Genomic DNA, 19,833 nt, shown 5'->3' on the forward strand with positions numbered 1-19,833 from the left:
ACATTATAAAGTCTGTAACCTTTGGTGCTGGAACTGTATCCAACAAAGATGCATTTCTGACTTTTATCATCAAATTTAGTTCTCTTTTCAGCAGGAATATGAGCATAACAGATACAGCCAAAGATTTTGAGATGTTTTACCGAAGGCTTGAAACCACTCCAAGCTTCAAATGGAGTCTTGTTCTTGACAACTTTAGTTGGACTTCGGTTGAGAATATACACTGCTGTAAATACATCTTCTGCCCAAAAACGTTTGGGTAGTCCTTTCTCATTCATCATTGAAGTAGCCATCTCAACAATTGTTCGATTTTTTCTCTCTGCGATCCCATTTTGTTGGGGACTATAGCTTGCTGTCAATTGCTTCCAAATTCCTTCATCTTTGCAGTAATCTTCAAATTCTTGAGAGGTATACTCACCTCCTCTGTCACTTCACATAACTTTAATGGTGCTGCCACTTCACTTCTCCACTAATGCTTTGAATCTTTTGAACACAACAAAAGTTTCTGATTTTTCCTTCAAAAAATAAACCCAAGTCATCCTCGAAAAGTCATCAATAAAGGTGAGGAAATACCTGTATTGACTTAAATATGGAATTTGCATTTTGCCACAGATACCAGTGTGTATAAGTTCCAATGGTGCTTTTGCTCGCCACGTGCTTTGTCGAGGAAAAGAATTACGGTGTTGCTTGCCCATAATGCACCCTTCACATACATCTATTGTTTCTTTAATTTCCGGCAGCCCTTTCACCATACTATTCTTCTGGAGTAGCTTTAGGCCCTGGAAGTTTAGATGACAAAATCTCTTGTGCCATAACCAAGAGTCATGCACAACATCAGCTTTCATGGCAGCAACTTCAGCATATTGAAATTCAATGGGGAAATTTCTATTCCTCTCCATTTTCACCTTTGCAATCACCATCTCAACTGCATTTTTATCATAAATGATGCATGCACCATCTTGAGAAACAAGACGATAGCCATTCTCCACAAGTTGTCCAACACTAAGCAAATTTTGACTTAGTTTTGGAACAAGCAAGACATCATGAATCTGCTTCACCCCCTTCTTAGTTTTGACAGCAATTCTTCCTTTTCCTTTTGCCTCCACAATAGCACCATTACCCATTTTGATATTTGGAGTAGCTGAAGTATCCACATCAAGAAAAAATATTTTCATTTCCTGACATGTGGTTGCTGCATCCACTATCAAGATACCAGATACTTTCTTTTTCCTCAAGGGTAGATAAACAAGTAGAGAACAAGTTTTCATTTCCATCATCATCATTCTTGCTTTTAGAAAAATTTGCTTGGTGCTTTCTTGAATCTGCAGTCCTTCTCAACGTGCCCAAATTTGTTGCAATGATGGCACTTTGGCTTTCCATGGTTCCAACAATTTGACGTATCGATATCATGATTTGTTTTGTTACAAATCCTGCAGGAAGGATGATTATCTTCAGAATTCGTACTTTTCTAATTCTTGGATTCGTCTCTTTTGCTGGATTCTCCTTTCTTCCACCTTCTTTGCTCCCCCGTTCGCCAGTCATCTCTAGAATTGCCTTTCATGGAGGACTTTTGAGATTTGAAACTTAGTTTTGATTGGAAAGCACTCTCAACAGGTTGATCATTTCGTGTCAACCTTCTCTGCTCGTGAGACTTTAAAGAACCCATCAATTGTTCAATTGATAAGGTGGTGATGTCCTTGCACTCTTCAATAGCAGCAACAATGGGATCATATTTTTCAGGCAAGCTGATCAATATTTTTTCAACAACCCTCTGGTCAGAGATCTCCTCACCAAGTGTTATCATTTGATTCACAACTTCAGCTAGTCTGGAGGCATAATCTTGGATGCATTCAGATTCTTTCATCTTCATATTATAGAACTCCCTGTGCAAAGTCTGTAGCTTGATTGTTATGGCCTTGCTGTCACCTTGAAACTCCTTTTCTAATGTATCCCAAGCTTCTTTTGCTGTTTTAGCTCTTATGATTCTTGGAAAAATGTATGAAGTGACTCCGTTCTGAATCTTAGAGAGAGCCTTGGCATCTTTCATGACTTATGCTTCGAACTTCTCTCTTTCTGCTGCTGGAAGCTGACTTAGATCCTCTGGTTCTTGAAGCCCCCTTTCAATGAAGCTCCAAAGTCCTTCTGACAACAGTATAGTTCTCATCTTCACCTTCCAGAAATCATAATTTCCACCTCCAAAGATTGGGAGAATAGAGTAGGAAAGTGATGGACCTTCTTTGGCTCCTGATGACATCTTCTAGAATTGATTTCAACGCCCAGATATGATCGAACGCTGCTCTGATACCAGTGGTTGGTTTTGTGATTGAATATGAGGTGCTGGAAATATGAGTTGCTTCAGCAGAGCTCTTTGTATTCTGATTCACTTAGCTTCTATTTACAATGATAAGCTCAAAGGCTTTTTAAAAAGAGAACGAATATTCTAGAGAATACTTCCTAGAGAACCTAAAAGACATTGCATAGGAACTCTATCAAATTAATTAAAGATAGCTGCAGCTGCTGCAATAAATAGAGATATTCTAGAAAATGAAGGAAGTGCATTAATTCCAACAGATTTATGGACAATGAAGTCGCATTCCGGGTATTTGGTGCAGCAGTAGCTAGGGCCAATCACAGGTTCTGCACACCCTGAGCAAAAAGCCAGCCCACCATGTTTTTCTTTCTGCTCTTCCTTGAACATCAGTGGATGCTTGTGACTGATCAAATGTTCAATTTCCATTTTTCTGTCTTCTTTCCATCAATGGGTGCAACAAACAAACAAACAACAAGTTATATTGTATAATTAAACAGGACAGACTTTTTTAGTTAAATTAAGTAATTTCATTTAATTTTCCAAAGTCTTCATCTATACCTTAGAGAGACAAAACAAGGCAAATAAAATATATACAGAACAGAGTAGAGTTTTCATACCAGAAAAAACGGATCAGCAATAGATGTTAAGTACTTGGCGCCATGGCTGCAGACTGCAGAACTCAAAGTAAAAGATGAGAGAGAGAGAGAGAGAATGTAGAAGTGGCTGATGATGCTATAGCAATAAGAACGAGAACCAGTTACCGGTTTAGCAGGTGAACCCAAGTGTGTGTTTCATTCTTTTCTCATATATTAAATTTAATAGCTTTCTAAAGAAAAAAATTTAATAATCATAATGATCTTTGAATATTTTTTTATTTTTTACTTATGACAATAAAATCAATTTCATTTATAAGATATTTTACAACACTGCTGCAATTATATTTCCTCAGAAAGTTTATTTCATTTATGGGATATTTTACATAGACTTCACAGTTGACTCCTAGAATGGCTGAGATTGGCTGAGAAGTGGTCGTTCCAGATCAACAGGAAAGCAGACTCTCACTAGTCCTTTGCACAGCTTGGTTCTTCAGTTTCCAGTCCACCGAAGCCATCAGGTTTTTCCTCTGTCTTTCTTCTTTATCCTTCAGAATTGTGTACTTCTTACACCCTCACCTCTGGGTTTTGTGCAGCAGAGAGCTGCAGTTGCTGTTACAAGTTTGAATAAACAACAGAGAGGTGCAGAGAGAGAGAGTACTATGGCTCAAGAAATTGAACATTATCTAATGGAAAAATTCAAGAAAGTTCTTGATGGGAAAGACAAAAGTATCTCCAAAATTCCCAGGTACAACCAATTTCAAGAAATAAAGTCTTTGCTTGTAGACATTTTCAGCTCATTCTCCCCTGTAGATTCATCCATCAGGGACAAGCTTTACTACCTCAACAATGTTGTCACTGAGTGCCAGATGCTAACAAGAAAACACGGTTTCAATTCTCCTGAGGAGCTACTCACCATTAACAGAATCAGAAGGGAGTTAAATAAGATCAAGAGGGAACTCAAGGCTACGAAAGATAAACTACAACCTAACAATGGTGTTTCAAGCTCACAGGACACGGAGACAAGCTCACGGGACACAGGGATTTCGAGGTGGACTACTCATGTAGTAGATGATTCCAAGGTTTATGGATTTGATGATAATGTGGTGTCAATGGAAAAGTTGCTTCTTGAAAAAGAAAGTCATGATCGGTTCAAGGCAGTAGGCATTGTTGGTAGGGAAGGGATAGGCAAAACAACACTTTGCCAATTGATATTCAACAAACCAGAGGTGAAAAACAACTTCCTTCCAAGGATCTGGGTGTGTATGGCCAGACACCCGGATGACAATGAGGATCCAAAACTAGCAATTGTGAAAAGAATGTTGATGCAGCTTGGAGTTGAAAAGAAAATGGTCAGTTTCATTTTTAATGAGAAGCGTGGCCTCGAAGGACTGCTATGTGCTCTTCACCTGCAATTGGTGGGGAAGAGGTATCTGATTGTGCTTGATGATGCTAGGGAGACCGACACATGGTACGGAAAGTTGGATTCTTGTCTGACTAGTGATAAGAAATGGGACGATGGGTTTGCATTCGGATTGCCAAAAGGGAATGGGGGTAGAGTCATAGTCACAAGTAGGAATGAAGAACTAGCAAAGATGATGGTTGGAGAAGAAAATATACATCGCCTTTTGCCGCTTTCAGACCCTGAAAGCTGCTGGAAAATATTCGAAGACGCAGTTGAGAATGATCCGATTCTATTCTATCCTTCAGACTTGGAAGATCTGAAGTTGGAAATCAATCAAAAATGTGGGGGCCTTCCATTAGCAGCAAAAATGATGGGACAGGCAATGCATGAACAAGTTCCGAAGTAATCCACGCAGTGGAATCCATAGGTATCAATAATAGTAATCTAATGCTTCCCAATTGTATTTTGCTTTCGAAATCTATCAGGTTTTGATCTATTAATCTAGAAATATATCATCATAATTAAGAGATCAACTTTGATCCTGCACTCATGTTAAATGAGTTTGTAATTTTTCATAGTTAACTTATATCCAATGTTGAAAAGCATGTACTTTGCAAAATTTGCCTGATTTATATGGAAACTGAAAAGCTGAACCCTTTTGGCGACTTCAAACAAAGCACCAAAAAGACCTTAATTTGACTGACACTGATTGCTCTGCTTCCATACTGAAAGCAGTAGGTTGTGATCCTTATTTAGCATTATTTTTTAGGTTTTTTGTTTTGCTTCAAATGTTGAAATTAGACAAATTCTAAATTGAATTAAAGGGTAAAACTCAAATAATAAATTGAGAATCTTGGGAAATGCTTGAAAGGGAAGGTATCTTACTTATACCAACTACTTTGAACAAGTTTAAGTGTTTAACTCTCTTTTCCATGCTACTGGTAGAGTTGGTTTGGAATGTAGGATGGGTTCATGATCATATACTGCAATCTTTGTCAACCATATATTCATGGACTTTCTACAGTCAACACCTCCAGCTTCCATACTCTGCACAGCACATAACTGATAAATCCTAACAGGTGAGAACATTTACAAAATGCCTCACCATTACATGAGACAAAATCCATTCACATGGTTCTCCCCATTTCAGTCTCATATGGTTGGCCTTCTCATTAGTTAGAGGTCAAAAATGGCTTCCTCCCTGGAATCGTGAAGAAGTGTATATGACTCGACCACCAGGTTCCGTTGACCCTTATCGTACATCCTCATATATTTGTAAACTCCACAAAGCGACTTACAGCTTAAAGCAAGCACCATGCACATGGTTTCACATCTTTAGCTCTTTCATCATCACCTATGGTTTTCTTGAAAGCAAGCCCGATGCTTCCAGGTTCACCTTTCACCGAGATTCTCAAGTTATGATTCTTCTCATATACGTTGATGCGATATTCATCTCACAGGTAACACGCCTTCTCTGGTTCATTCCTCTACTCACACATGGGTGAAGGAGTATTGAAATTAAAGATCTTCCACAGAGTGATGCATATCTTCTGTATGATATTTCCATGATTGTCCTTTAAAGTTGATGTACATCTTCCTCCCCAAGTATCCATTCATCCAATCATTGGTGAAGGCCCCCACCAGTCCTAAGCCCCACATGAAAAGCAGCCTCAACAAAGAGGGAGTAAAACTCACTCTCTCAGCAAAGAATTGATGCTTTCGTGCTAGCTTTTAAAGGTATATTTATTAATTTTGTTGGTTCTAAATCACTGTGATTGGATTTGGAACATTCTGTTACAATTTGAAGAACATCAAGGCCTCCTGAACTCAAGAGTAAGTTGTTTGCTTCTGTTATTATTTGTGGATAATTTTGGTGCTAAATGCCCTATGAGTGAATTATTTATTGCTGTTTGTAGAAGCAAATATCTCGCTACCATGTTGACAGTATAATTGTTAATTTATGGATGACGAGGTTTAGGAAATGGTTGGTTTTAATGTATAGGACAATAGCTTAACTATGAATAGAAAACTTTTGAAAGACTGACAGTAATTTTATTTGAATGGAGGAAGACAAGGTACAAGGTACAAAGCAACAAGCCTATATATAGGACATAGTTTATTATATTATTTTATACTAAAGCATACTTTGATATCATGATATTTTGGATTCTCCATTATTATAAATTTTTCTATATTATTCCATTTGACAATAATCAAAATTTCAATTCCATTTGACATATGTTCACTCTGGATTTCGTTTGTTTACTTGAAGCATGTCTGCGTCTACTCTCAAATCCAACAAAAACTGCTTTGGGAACATCAGAGGAGACATCATTCCCACTCTGATTAACCACCTCAACAAAGCCAGAGACTCCCTCTCCGACGATGAGAAGGACATGGCTACTCAAATCAAAATGCTATGCAAAGACCTCATTTACATTGCGCACGCTTTGACCGGACTCGAGAATTTTGAAGAAAGGGCTAGTGATCTTTTCGAGATTCTCCTAAAACCGCAACACAGTCTCCATGCCCCAACACAGACTCCCATCCATGAGTCCGAAGCTAAGAAATTTCTGGAGGAGAAGCTTCGGGTGCACAGTAAGGTAATCATGAAACTAAAACTCCTAATTCCGTCTCCTCACAAATTGCTGTTGAACAAGGACAACCCTTTGGTTCTGCCCGACATTGGCAAAGAGCCTGATGGCCTGCCTGACTTACATTTAAGTAAGGTGTTTAAGGATAGCCCGGCTCTTAAAGAATTTCGGGTTGTTTATAATAGTCTTAGTGTTATTACAAAGCTCTGTTTGTTATGTTTCGCTGCTATTCCTGCCAATGAGGCTATAAAGAAGAGGGTTTTGGTACATTGGTGGGTTGGAGAAGGGTTTGTGAACCCTCCTGTTGATGGAGAAAAGACAGTGGAGGAAATTGCTGATGGTATATTTCAAGAGTTAACCAAGAAGGGCTGCATTGAACCTGTTTATAAGAAACGGAGATCGGTTGTGCACAGTTTTAAAATGGACCATCTTATTCGTTCTGCTGTAATTGTGATTGCCAAAGAGGTGAGATTCTTTAATTTTGATGATAAAGGGAATCCCACAGCCAATTTTTCATCGCATTCTTATCGGGCTTGTTTGGTTTATCGGGTGAAGGGCTCTCGTCATCTGATGGAGAAGATGGCAAATAAACCACATGATTTGGATCAAAATATGGCAAATAGACCACATGATTTAGATCAAAATATGGAAAATAGACCACATGATTTAGATCCAAAAATGCTGCAGACTGTATTCAATGTGAACGAGTCTTATCCAGATTTTTCCAATGTGGACTGGTCTAAGTTGAGGAATCTGAAGGTTCTTCATCTTGGAAGGTGGCACAGCAGGGCTAAGCATCACATTGAAGTAGAAGACATTGAATTCTTAAGAGAGTTGATCCATTTGAGAATTTTAAGTCTGCAAGGAATATCTACGATTATGAAACTTCCTGATTCAGTATGCAAGCTTCTTAGTTTGAGGATCTTGGATCTTGGAGCATGTCCGAATTTAGAGCTACTTCCAGAGACAATAGGCTCACTTAAGAATCTCACACACTTGGATATGTCTGAGTGTTACTTGCTGGAGCGCATGCCTAAGGGGATTGCCTTCCTTTCAGAACTCCAAGTTCTTAAAGGATTCGTAGTTGGTGTTCATGATAAGAATGTTACTTCATGTACTTTTCATGATTTGTCAGCACTGAAGAAGTTGAGGAAATTGTCAATCCACACAAGTAGGGCGGATTTTCCCCTAGAAGATGAGCTCATTGTTTTACAACAATTTGGACGGCTTCGAAAGCTAACGATAGAATGGGGACGGTTATCCCCCCAAGCCACCACTCAGGATAGAGGCCAGCCAGATAATGTTGCTGCTCAACCCACGACAACAAGCACTCAACACAATGCTGCACCACAGCCAGCAACACCACCAACTATCACAAAAAATCATTCGTTCAGTAAACTGCCAGCATTCAGAGGGGCGCTTAGGTCGACTGCTACCTTGGCGCCTAGGTCGGCTGCTACCTTGAATCAGGAATTAAATCTAGAGAAACTGGACCTGCAGTGCTACCCTCAGAAGACAGCACCCAGTTGGTTGAGGCCTGGAAATCTTAAGAGCCTAAAGAAACTCTACATTAGAGGAGGAGAACTCCGAAATCTTGGCGAAGTTCAGGAGAACGACAAGTGGGCAGTTGAGACACTGCGATTGAAGTTCTTGAGTGAACTAGAGATGGATTGGAAAGAAATCCCAGTTTCATTTCCTGACTTGATTTACTTGGAGAAATTTAGATGTCCTAGGCTCACTTTCTTCCCATGCGATGAGAGTGGAGTATGGCTGAAACCCTGAAATGGAACAATGGAATCAAAGCTACGGGAAATCTTGGTATGATGCATTCACACCATTCAGCTCAAGTGATCACAATATTGAACAAGGTTTGTCCAATAATATACACTAATTTTTTGTTCAGACGTCTTTCTTTTTGTTTTCAATTACTTTTCCATAGAAGAGGTTGTAAAATTATGTGATATGTCTTCTCATGAGATTTGGTTTACTTGTGTACAATAAATCTCATGGAAACTTATTGGCAAGAGTGATGTTTTATTATTGGAGGAAACTATTCTTTTCTTTATTATGTATATAAGATGGACTCCACGTACCATGTCTGCGCGAGCGCGTATGTGTAGACAATGTGGTTTAATCAAATTGGTGCCTCAGTTCGAGTCTGGTGATTGGGATTTCACTAACAAAAAAATGTGATTTTGGTTTTTTCAGCCCTTTCATTGTTCATATTCATATGCAAACTTTATACACGTGAATAAAATGGAGCTTTTATTGACACACCCCAATCTGTTGAAGAAGTCATCGTACAGTTCTTCCTTTATGTTTGTAAAAATCCAATTCATCTGAAATTACTCATTTTGGAAAATCTGAGAATCAATCTTTCACACAGCCTAGCCGGTTCGGTTCAGATGTAGACCAACAACTACGTACGAAGTAAGAAAAAATGGGGCAAGTTGAAACCCATTATTTTTTCCTTACAAAGTAATGCCATGTCCTAATGTGCACCATTTTTCAAGGGCATATCTACTAGTACTACCCCACCCTCAGGCTCCTTCCTCCTCCCCTTCTCTCCTCTTCCCTGTTGTACCTTCTCTTGCACTCTCTAACCAAGTGATTTGATTCTTTCTTCCAGAAACACATTGCAAGTTCAAAGGGGCAATATATACTGTCAAACACAATTTCATGAATTTTGATTGAGATCAGTGCTTTCCTTTCGTCTGAAAATAAAAGTAACTTTATTTACAAGATATCTTACAAACTGACACAAATCCCCACCATCAATTTTCCAAAATATAAGCAACGTCCCAAGAACAGAACTGTGTGTTCCAGGCTCTGGTTTTATTGGTCATATGTATGTAAGCTGATCAGCACATTTTACAAGTAATGAATATTTACAAGCATGATATACTAGTGTAACAATGACACATTCTCTTTTAAAAGAAAAAAGAAAAAGAAAAAGAAAAAGAAAAACGAGATGACTTGTTTTGTTCACTACACTTTGAGCATGATATACTAGTGTAACAATGACACATTCTCTTTTATAAAGAACATTGTTTGGCTCCTTAAGAATTCATTCTTTCCCTAATCCATGGTCTAGAAACAACAAAACAAACTCTTCTTCTTGGTGAGATGACTCTCCTCAGTATTTTTCACAGCTTGGTTCTGGAATTCATCAGGTTTTCCTCTTTCTTGTTATCTACATTTTGTGCTTTTAAAGAGAAATCCAGGGGCCTAGCTGAATTTTTTTTTTAACTAACCCTTAGAATCTGAATGTACAGATAAAGGAGAGTTGCAGAGAGAGAGTGCTATGGCTCAAGAAATTGAACATTATCTAATGGAACAATTCGAGAATGGTCTTGACGGGAATGACAAAATTATCTCCAAGATTCCCAGGTACAGCCAATTTCAAGCAATAAAAACAGTGCTTAAAGAAATTTTCAGGTCATCCTCCTCGCTTGTAGATCAACCACTCAGGGACAAGCTATACAACCTCAACAATGCTTTGACTGAGTGCCAGATTCTATCAAGGAAACGCGGTTTCTACTCTCCTGAGGAGCTACTGACCATCAACAGAATCAGAATGGAGTTAAAACAGATCAAAAAGGAACTCAAGACTATCCTAGGAAACAGTTATAGAGGATCGAATCAGAACATTGATGAACAAATTGTAAGTATTAGCTCAAAGGACATGGAGCCTTTCAGGTGGTCAACTCGTTCAGTGGATGCATCCAAGGTGTATGGATTTGACGATGATGTGTTGTCAATGGAAAAGTTGCTTGTCCAACAAGAAAGTCGAGATCGATTCAAGGCAATAGGCTTTGTTGGTAGGGAAGGGATAGGAAAAACAACACTTTGCCAATTGGTATTCAACAAACCAGAGGTGAAAAACAACTTCCTTCCAAGGATCTGGGTGTGCATGGCCAGAGACCCGGATGGCCACGAAGGTGAAGATCTGAAAGTAGCAATTGTCAAAAGAATGTTGGTGTACCTTGGAGTTGGAAAGGAGACGGTGAAGTCCATTTTCGATGAGAAGCATGGCCTCGAAGGACTGCTGTGTGCTCTCTACCAGCAATTGGTGGGCAAGAGGTATCTGATTGTGCTTGATGATGCTAGGGAGACCGATTCATGGTACGGACAGTTGGATTCTTGTTTGAGCCGTGATAAGAAATGGGATGATGGGTTTGCATTTGGATTTCCAAAAGGCCATGGGGGAAGAGTCATAGCTACAAGCAGGAATGAAGAAGTAGCAAAGATGATGGTTGGGGAGAAAAATATACACCACCTTTTGCCACTTTCAGATCCCGACATCTGCTGGGCAATTTTCAAGGACACGGTTGAGGATGATCGGGCTCTATTGAATGCCTCAAACTTGGATGATCTGAAGTTGGAAATCAAACTAAAATGCGGTGGCCTTCCATTAGCAGCAAAAATGATGGGACAGGCAATGCGGACGGACTGACGGATTAATTTATCCGAATTTGTATTTGATCTTCATTAGTTTGTTTTAATTGCACTGGTCTTCTTACTTGAGTTTGGTGATGTTTTTATGGTTATCTCCATTTGGTTGCAAAATACAATATGATTGTTGTAACACTCTAAATTATTTTTTCAGCCAATTTAGCTCTTAAAGTAAATTTGTGAAGACCTGTTTTTTTTTTTAATTTATAAATATATATATTATTAATTTAAAGAAATTATTATTTAATATTTATTGTGAAGATCTATATCTAGGTCTTGGGTGGAATTATTACCTTAGTTGGAGGTGGCAACATTCTTGTAGCCTCCACGTCTATAAACTTAAAATTGATGCTAATCAATCATTATGACATACAAGTTGTGCTAAGATATTAATGGTGGAGATGAATAAGTCACATATTTCCTTATGATATCATTGGTGGAAAGGAATGAGTTATTTATTCTCTTAAGATTCTAATATGCTTGTTACTTCCATAGCCTCCTATAAATACCCTCCTTTCTTGCTTCAATCATTCATTTCAATTCTTTAGAATAGATTTTTACCACGAAGTAGTGTTTGAGAGAGAGAGAGAGAGTCTTGCTTCAATCATTCATTTCAATTCTTTAGAATAGATTTTTACCACGAAGTAGTGTTTGAGAGAGAGAGAGAGAGAGAGAGAGAGAGAGAGAGAGAGAGAGAGAGAGAGAGAGAAGGAAGAAACATAAACAAGATAAAGAACGTGTGGGTTTGTCTTGTAATATTTGATAATTATCATGGTGAGTGGGTTACGTAATGTGTTCTAAAAGTTCTTATTTTGTGATATAAATGTGAAAATCATGGATTTGTTCTATTTACAAATCTCTCTCTATTTTCAAGTCAAGCATGTCGAATTTGTGCAATATTTTACATAATATATATTATTGGGAGTTGTTGTGAAATACGTACTACTCATAGAATATGAGAACTTCAGTGACGGGGTATCCACAGGATAAATTTACCAGATGGGGGACATAGGGTAGTGAGGCAAATAGGGGTCACGTGCTAGCACAATTTGTGAAGGATAACCAAGATATGAAGTAATGATTTGATATGATTTGGATTGTATATCTTTTATTATATGTTCTAGAGTATGTAAAATGGCATTGTTTGACTCGCATATTACATAATTTACTCACTGAGTGGTGATTTTTGCTCATCCCTCACATATTTTGTTTTTCAGATCAATTAGTGGGCAAGACAATGACTAAATCGGAGAAGTTGGATTAGTTAAGAGTGATAAACTTTTATTTATAGTGATAAACTTTTATTTATATATTGTACACTTGTAAGATTATTACTTTTTATTTATAAGGGAAATGTATTTTAACCAATTTTTCAATATTTTTATTTTATTCCGTTCAATTCAAGCGCCCTGATTTGGGAATATTCTTTATTTCCGGATCGGGACATGACTAAATTTTATCACCAATTTAGCCCCCATTGTTAGTTTTTAGTCAATTTCATCCAAATATCCGTTAAAATGGTCACGTGAGCAGTGACGGATCCAGGATTCTCGGTCCAAGGGGTCATAGGGTAAAAGTGTTGAAATTTTTTTTATTAAAAAAAAAACTAAAAAGCATAAAGATAGAACATTTATTTAATTCTCCAAAAATTAGGATATGAGTACGTCATGTATACGAAAATTAAAATAATATATTTATTAATTTTTATAAATTACTATTGTACTAATATATTAGTTAAATATATCACTGGGTATAGACTAAAAGGTTTTATTAAAAAACATTTGGGCCAAACTTTTTTAAAAGACCTACAAGTTATTAATAAAAATTTGGGCCAGACTTATACATGGCTCAGACTTTTTAAAAAACCTAAAACTAGTGAAATGGTGAGTTTCAACTTAAATGAGGCATAAGCTACGGCAAACTTGGTAAGAAATTTTAGAAATTTTAGAAATTTTTTTGGATAAATTGAATACATTTAATAAGGGTAAACTTGGAAAGCAAAAGTTAACTTGTATAATATATTAATGACATTGTTTTAAGTATAAGAAGAATGACACATGTCAAGCAAAAAAGGGAGAAGGTCCAAAAGAGAAGGTTAGAGAGAAGGTTGCTAGCATTTCTCTAAAGATAATTCAATGTAATTATTGAATAATAAACATACTAGTTTCAACAAGAATAACGTGAAGCAAATTACTGCCAATGAAAACAAGCATTTTGGACTAATATCCTTTTTAATCACATATGAACATACTAGTTATATGATATAGTGAAGTATATACAAGTACAAATAACATTTTTTTAATCACATATATTTATATATATTTGAGACACAGATGGTTACAAAGACCCACTTTTTATTTTCGCACAAATCTAAAGTCTTGCTGGCCGGCCGCCGTCCATCGCTAATCTTGTTCTTGCAAGTTGCAACATCCGTTTCGGTGGATATTTATATTACATTCTGAACATTCATACACCAATCCTTCGCAAGGTTCATGACACTCCACGCAAGGACTAATATCCTTGTATCGCTTGTCATTAGGAATGACACTCTTTATCTTATCAACAAGGGTGACCGGGTGTGGGTGAGCATCAAGCTTGTATGTGCTTCCTAACTTGATTTGAGGATACCTCCCCAGAACACAGTCAGGATGGAAATTGAAGTCACAGTCTTCACAGCTGTAGAACCAATATTCTGGATCTCCTTCTCCTTCGCAAATTTCACAATAATATTCATCATCGTCTGTAACACTAGCATCTGTAAGCTTGAGAGGATGGTTGTCATATTTATGCCTAGTGATAAGAGGTAGTTTGACACATTTAATACAATAAACAGAGAACACACATGATCCTAGATACATGCAACTGAAGCGGAAATCTGGTCGACAACCACAACCAACACAACACATCAAATATGCTTTGTTTAGGATGAGGCAATGGTCGTGGGCCTCATGTTTAAGCGAGTCCGGAAGAAAATTGCATTGAAGGTCAAGGTAGAAGGAACATTGTTCATAATTGTAGATAAAACCTTGGCTGAAAGTGTTGCATATGTCACACTTAAACACACCATCAATAGAAGGCGCTTTTGAGAGAAGTGTGACTAGGTGTTCTGGGTGAAATCGATGACGCGTCTTTGTGGGTAATCGAGCACAGTTTGTATGAAGAAAGAAATGACAGTTTCGTTGTTCTTCTTCTTCTTGTTGCATGCAGCTATAAAAGGCATCCGTGGGGGAAATGGGTCCAGTGCAACCATCACAATTAAGTGTACTGTTATCATCACCGTCATATTTAATTACCTCATGATGACCGCTGATGAGGGTTAACAAATGTTGATGACTAAAGTGCTTTATCTGTTTATGTAGATCTTCATTGGTGATCTGTTGTGCCTGCACATCAGGATTAATGGGATGATCAGCATTCGAGGCCTCCTCAATCATCTCGTCATCATCAAGGTCATCAATGCCCACCATAACTGCGCATCTATTGTGGGCAATGTAATGGCAAGGCTCACAATAATAGAAACAGCCGCTTCCATACATGTTCTCATAACATAGGTTACACACTTCCTGGCGGATTTTAATAATGCCATCAAGGGACCATCTAAGCATGAGAAGGTGTGGGTGCGCTCTTGTTTTGAGGTGGCCCGGTAATGAAGTGCAGTTCTTATGGACCCAGAGCTTCTACAGATATAGACGGAGTAACGTCCCTCCTCGCCACATGCCTCACACTCGAATTTCAGTTTTGGTTTCTTATAGAGGCTGAATTGGTGGGGATGATCACCGGAATGATTTTCAGTGACTTTGCGCCATGTGGAGGCACACTTGAGGTCGAGGATGAAGTCACATCCAGATTTGGAACAACAGTAAGCGAAGGTAGCCAAGGTGGGGCCATAAAACTTTTCCCTACAGACATTACAAGTATAATTTCGGGCATTTCTGATGAGAGTGAGTGGATGCTCTGCATGCAAGGGGTGATGGTGCATCTGAACGGGTAGCTCGGTGCATGATTTATGAACAATGAAGCTGCTGCTGCGGGGACATTGGTTGCAAGAGTACTAAGGGCCGACGACTGCCTCGTCGCATACATTGCAGAAAAGACTTGCACCATAAATGTTTTGCTCCGCTTCTTCCTTGAACATCAATGGATGGTCGTGAATATGTGTAATTTCCATTTCTTCTCTCTCTCTCTCTCTCTCTCTCTCTCTCTCTCTCTCTCTCTCTCTCTCTCTCTCTCTCACAGAAATATCAATATAAATTTATGACCATATGGAAATGTAATACTAAAAGATAAAGATAGAGATACACACATACACACACATATAAATAGATAGAATTTGTTGTATCTTTAGCTAACAGATATATATATATATATATATATATATATATATATATATATATATAGTCTAGTGAACGAAGAAAGGAAAAGATCCATTTCTTTTCAATACCTTATACACAAGCTTGTTTGGATTGTTTGCTGTATCTTTAGTTTGACACATACCTTATATACACAAGCTTCTTTAAATGACCCAAGATGAAAACACTGTAACATTGGCCCAAATATAAGAGAAGCCCGCAATGTGTGCCCCCATTGAAAGTCTGGGAATAGAATTATTAACTTGGTTCAAGCCCAATAATAACCAAATAGGATCCTTTTAATAAAGCCTACTGTACGTATTCAACTTGGTAATTAGACAATTATTTTTATTTCATGCGACGAATTCTGTAAAGAAACCTTCCATCTTCCATTAGGCTGAGTGTAGGGGTGCAAGTTGGATTGGAAATTTCATAAATGTATTCCTCCCAATCTTTCTAAGATTCTGCGGATTCTAATTCGAAAATTTCCAATTTTGACAAGTCTAAATCAATTCTGATATCCGAAAGTTTTGAAATACAAAATTTTAAAATAAAATTATATTGGAATTAGAATGTATCTCAAGATTTCAAAAATTCCGAGTTCCAAAATATATGTGAATTTTAAGGTTTATGGTCAATTTGCTGACCCGATCATTAGTTCATCAATTTCCATCCTTAAGCAATTAAGCAAATGTTCTAGATTCGCTTACAAATACTAGCTCCAATTAGAATTAAAGTGAAGCAAATTACTGCCTACGCAAACAAGCATTGGACTGTATGTGCCGGCCAAATACTGCTTAAACAGTCCAATCGGTGAAGAAGAATCCTGCTCCTATATTAAACTTTAGCCTTGGCACTTGTCAAGGCAAATGTAATATGCCATTGTTCTTCAAGATCAGGAGGTCCAATTGCGGATATTTCAAGAACTTGTTGAGGCCTCAAAAACTTAAATTCATACCAGAACCAGAAAGGGACATTTCAATTTCAAGCTTCAAGGAGCAAAACTAACAATGGAAAGAATGGAAAACCAGGGGCTAAAGTTTCACCACTTTAGCCATGAACATCCGTTGGAGCATACCAATTCACCTCCCAAACAGAACAAGACTTGTGCAGGTTGCAATCTCATGATACTGCCTGGTAAGGACTACTACAGCTGCCCAACATGCTCATTTTTCCTGCACCAAGTGTGCTACAACATGCCCCCAAAAACGCGTCACCCGGCTCATCCAAGCCACTACCTGAACCTCCATCCTTCTCCACCTTCAAGCACCAAAGGGCCCTTGAATTGTCAGGCTTGCGGAAATCATGTCACCGGATTTTACTATGATTGCGCCGATTGCGGCCTTTACTTCCATGGCTTGTGCTCAGGCCTGCCCATTTGCATTGCTATTCCATCCCACCCTCATGCATTGAAATTGTCATTTTCACCCCCATTCGATTTATGTTGTGATCTCTGCAATGAGCCAGGTTATGATGGGTGGCTGTATAGATGTCTCATTTGTGAGTTTGATACTCATATTTCTTGTGCCATTTCTAACCAGACAGGTCTTCAACCTCCCCAAAATGGAACTCCACTGCTATCCACCAGCACGTTTTCAAGGCAGACTAAGCATTCTTCAGCATCTTCTTTTGGGATCAGTGTTGCAGAAAATTACAATATTGAAGGCAATGAACTGTTGCAGTTGGTAAGGCAGAAAGTTTCTAGGGGCAACTTTAAAAGTATTGGCTGGGATGAGAGATTATATTCTCCTAAACAAAATTTCAATGTTAGAGTTAGCAAACTTGGACATGGTGGACCAGATCAAACAGATGCAGGCATGGCCATCACTTCTTCGAATCCAAAAGATCCAGCAACTCCTATTTCTGAAGACATGACTTTGACTCCAAGTTATCAATTCAGCGAAGCGTGTTTTTCAATAGATTTGGCCAAGTCTTATTCACCTTATGGTCAGAGTATTCAAGCAAAGAAGGAAAGTGATCAACAAGGTCCAAAGGGTACTTCTGATGTTCGAGGAACATTTAGCTACAGCGATAGTACTACTGTCCCCGACAAGATTTCGAGCAATTCAAAACCAGCAAAACAACCCAGTTTTGTTAGTGGACCTGGTACTAATTATTCCAATAAAACTGGACCAGAAAGTAGGCTGAATGAAGCATTGTTGATTGAAGGTGACACTCTTAAAAGAAAGGAATTTGGCCCAAAGGAGAAGAGAAAAGCTGGTGAAACAATGGTGAGATCAACGATCGGAAATCAGAGTACTAAATCAGAGACAGTAAGTTGATACCAAATTTGATGCCATCAATTGCTCCTTGTTTATTTTGGTCTGTTTCAAGTTCTGTATATATTAATGTTTTCATTTTTCATCATATGTTTATCACTCTGCCATACTTTTCAGCTGTAGATAGTGTACGAATCTCCAAATTTAGTGTCCTGTTTAGGAACTCAAAAAAAAAATAGTTTATCTTGATTAACTACTGGTTAAGAATGTCTCAACTTCTTAGTATGATTTAATTTCTTGATTATTTCAGAAAATAACAGGAAAATACTAATTTGGTTGTTCCTTGTCCATCAAGAAATTTGGTTTAGATAGTTCTAAATTGTGATTAGTTATAGGAACTTGTGGCCTTGTTCTAAACCAGTTTGGGATATTCATCAATAGAGTGCACAGTTTTGCGACACCAAGCAAGTTCATTCTATAAGGTCTTTTGAAGAGAGTTGTGTTATTATTTTGCTGTGAGCCTGTAACAGAGCATCCACCATTATGTTGTGTTCACCATTTGCAGGAAATTTCCAGCCCTTCATGCTGGCAGAGTCTCTTTGGTTGCTGCAATCCAGGGTATGAAAGAAGCACCAACTTAAGTTTTTAGAAAGCCAGAAGCATAAGAAAACTTCAGATCCTGAAAAGTCTTTTCTTCTTGTAATTTATTTTTAAGCCAAGATTTCACAAGAGTAACAGAAGTGGCATATATTCTATTGAGAAAATCCTCTAGTTTGTAGCAAATTTTTGGTCCGATAATGAGGCCTGAAGGTTACAGTGCAGAATATATATATATATATATATATATATATATATATATTTATAGCACTCATGATGCAGACACCAATAACCAGTAGAAAAAGGGAAATGTGGACACAATGATTGTAGCTGTCACATAACAATATTGTTATTTACATCATAAGTTACCACTCTGAGCAAATTCTTGTCCTACTTTATTTCCCAAACATTGTAAACAATTTCATCAAACTTGTCTTTCCACAGTGCTAAGCCTCACAATAGTTAATTATGCTTAATGTCTTCTTCTCCATTATACTCTTCCCAGCAGCTTTCATTTTGAAATTATCGTGAGCAGACACCATGTACTTTCTACTTCCCATCCTGCTTTTCTCCTTATTTACAATGCATGCACGATAATAACGTGTGGCCATCTGGATGAAAGAATAACTATATAAGCTTATTTTTAAGTCTACATTCATAGATAATCCTTGCAAAAAATCAGACAAATTGAAAACCGTTTGACATCCAATTGTGTCCTACAAAATCAATGAACATACTTCAAGAAAGTACTAAAATTTCAATAATTCAATTGAGTGGTCAAATGATATCGGATTCAAGTTATTTTTGTAGAGATGACCTTTGAATGAATATCTACAAAATAGACAGTTTGGATTAGTGAAATATAATGTGGAGTGGGCCCTACAAGGGTATTCTCTCCTTAAATAAGCTTATTTGAAAGATCCCTCAATAAACTATATCTTAGAATTGGTATGTATGTATAGACTCAGGACCACTCAACGGTGAAAGTCAAGAAATTAGACAAGAACTTTTTGCCATCCAATGTGTTCAATTCCATATCTTTCTGCTGATGTGGATGAGAAGATAACACATAATTAAATCAAAGGCAAAATAGGACGGCAGGGAATAATATTATATAAAATTTTCTCTTAGTTGGATCTTGGATGTTCATATTGTTAGGATGAAACAAATTCCAAATTAACATTGCAAACAAAAGCTATTATAAATAAATAATGAACTGCACTAGCATTACCATTTGACTTTTGCATCGTCTGGTTTATGCAGGTTAGCAGAAAGTACATGGGACTTGCATTGCAAATACTTCTTGGATTGGG

General features: G+C 37.7%; 5 protein-coding genes across 11 annotated transcripts; 4 read left to right on the forward strand and 1 right to left on the reverse strand.

Moving 5' to 3' along the window:
• On the forward strand, positions 3,063-9,016 carry LOC18770594 (disease resistance RPP13-like protein 4). Of its 7 annotated transcripts, none has more exons than XM_020567965.1 (4): positions 3,063-3,080; positions 3,292-3,422; positions 3,501-6,139; positions 6,579-9,016. In XM_020567965.1, the coding sequence occupies exon 4, from the start codon at positions 6,580-6,582 to the stop codon at positions 8,680-8,682; it is 2,103 nt and encodes a 700-aa protein (XP_020423554.1). In that variant the 5' UTR covers positions 3,063-3,080; positions 3,292-3,422; positions 3,501-6,139; position 6,579; the 3' UTR covers positions 8,683-9,016. The 7 variants fall into 7 exon arrangements, with proteins under 7 accessions (XP_020423554.1, XP_020423557.1, XP_020423556.1 ...); XM_020567968.1 differs by lacking the exon at positions 3,063-3,080 and having other exon boundaries at positions 3,216-3,422; positions 3,501-3,649; positions 3,771-6,139; XM_020567964.1 differs by lacking the exon at positions 3,063-3,080 and having other exon boundaries at positions 3,228-3,422; positions 3,501-5,696; positions 5,767-6,139.
• LOC18771880 (probable disease resistance protein At5g45440) lies at positions 3,564-4,712 on the forward strand. The gene has a single exon (XM_007203500.2). It carries the CDS (start codon positions 3,564-3,566, stop codon positions 4,710-4,712), a length of 1,149 nt encoding a protein of 382 aa, XP_007203562.2.
• On the forward strand, positions 9,650-11,577 carry LOC18770382 (probable disease resistance protein At5g45490). Its single transcript, XM_007204068.2, has 2 exons — positions 9,650-10,073; positions 10,176-11,577. The coding sequence occupies exon 2, from the start codon at positions 10,205-10,207 to the stop codon at positions 11,354-11,356; it is 1,152 nt and encodes a 383-aa protein (XP_007204130.1). The 5' UTR covers positions 9,650-10,073; positions 10,176-10,204; the 3' UTR covers positions 11,357-11,577.
• On the reverse strand, positions 13,758-16,097 carry LOC18771156. Its single transcript, XM_020568971.1, has 3 exons — positions 16,084-16,097; positions 14,916-15,380; positions 13,758-14,832 (listed from the first exon to the last, which is right to left on the reverse strand). The coding sequence occupies exons 1-3, from the start codon at positions 16,095-16,097 to the stop codon at positions 13,758-13,760; spliced, it is 1,554 nt and encodes a 517-aa protein (XP_020424560.1).
• Positions 16,637-18,596, forward strand: LOC18770739. The gene is made up of 2 exons (XM_007203345.2): positions 16,637-17,977; positions 18,489-18,596. Exons 1-2 carry the CDS (start codon positions 16,715-16,717, stop codon positions 18,570-18,572), a joined length of 1,347 nt encoding a protein of 448 aa, XP_007203407.2. The 5' UTR covers positions 16,637-16,714; the 3' UTR covers positions 18,573-18,596.

The sequence above is a fragment of the Prunus persica genome, chromosome G7, assembly GCF_000346465.2.
Source record: "Prunus persica cultivar Lovell chromosome G7, Prunus_persica_NCBIv2, whole genome shotgun sequence".
NCBI classification, from domain to species: Eukaryota; Viridiplantae; Streptophyta; class Magnoliopsida; order Rosales; family Rosaceae; genus Prunus; species Prunus persica.

Coding starts and splice junctions, on each gene's coding strand:
- LOC18771880 (XM_007203500.2), top strand. CDS start 3,564: ATGGCTCAAGAAATTGAACATTATCTAATGGAAAAATTCAAGAAAGTT.
- LOC18770594 (XM_020567965.1), top strand. CDS start 6,580: ATGTCTGCGTCTACTCTCAAATCCAACAAAAACTGCTTTGGGAACATC.
- LOC18770382 (XM_007204068.2), top strand. CDS start 10,205: ATGGCTCAAGAAATTGAACATTATCTAATGGAACAATTCGAGAATGGT.
- LOC18771156 (XM_020568971.1), bottom strand. Junction 14,833..14,915: donor TTATTAAAATCCGCCAGGAA/GTGTGTAACCTA, acceptor TGCCCACAATAG/ATGCGCAGTTATGGTGGGCA.
- LOC18770739 (XM_007203345.2), top strand. CDS start 16,715: ATGGAAAGAATGGAAAACCAGGGGCTAAAGTTTCACCACTTTAGCCAT. Junction 17,978..18,488: donor AGAGTACTAAATCAGAGACA/GTAAGTTGATAC, acceptor CACCATTTGCAG/GAAATTTCCAGCCCTTCATG.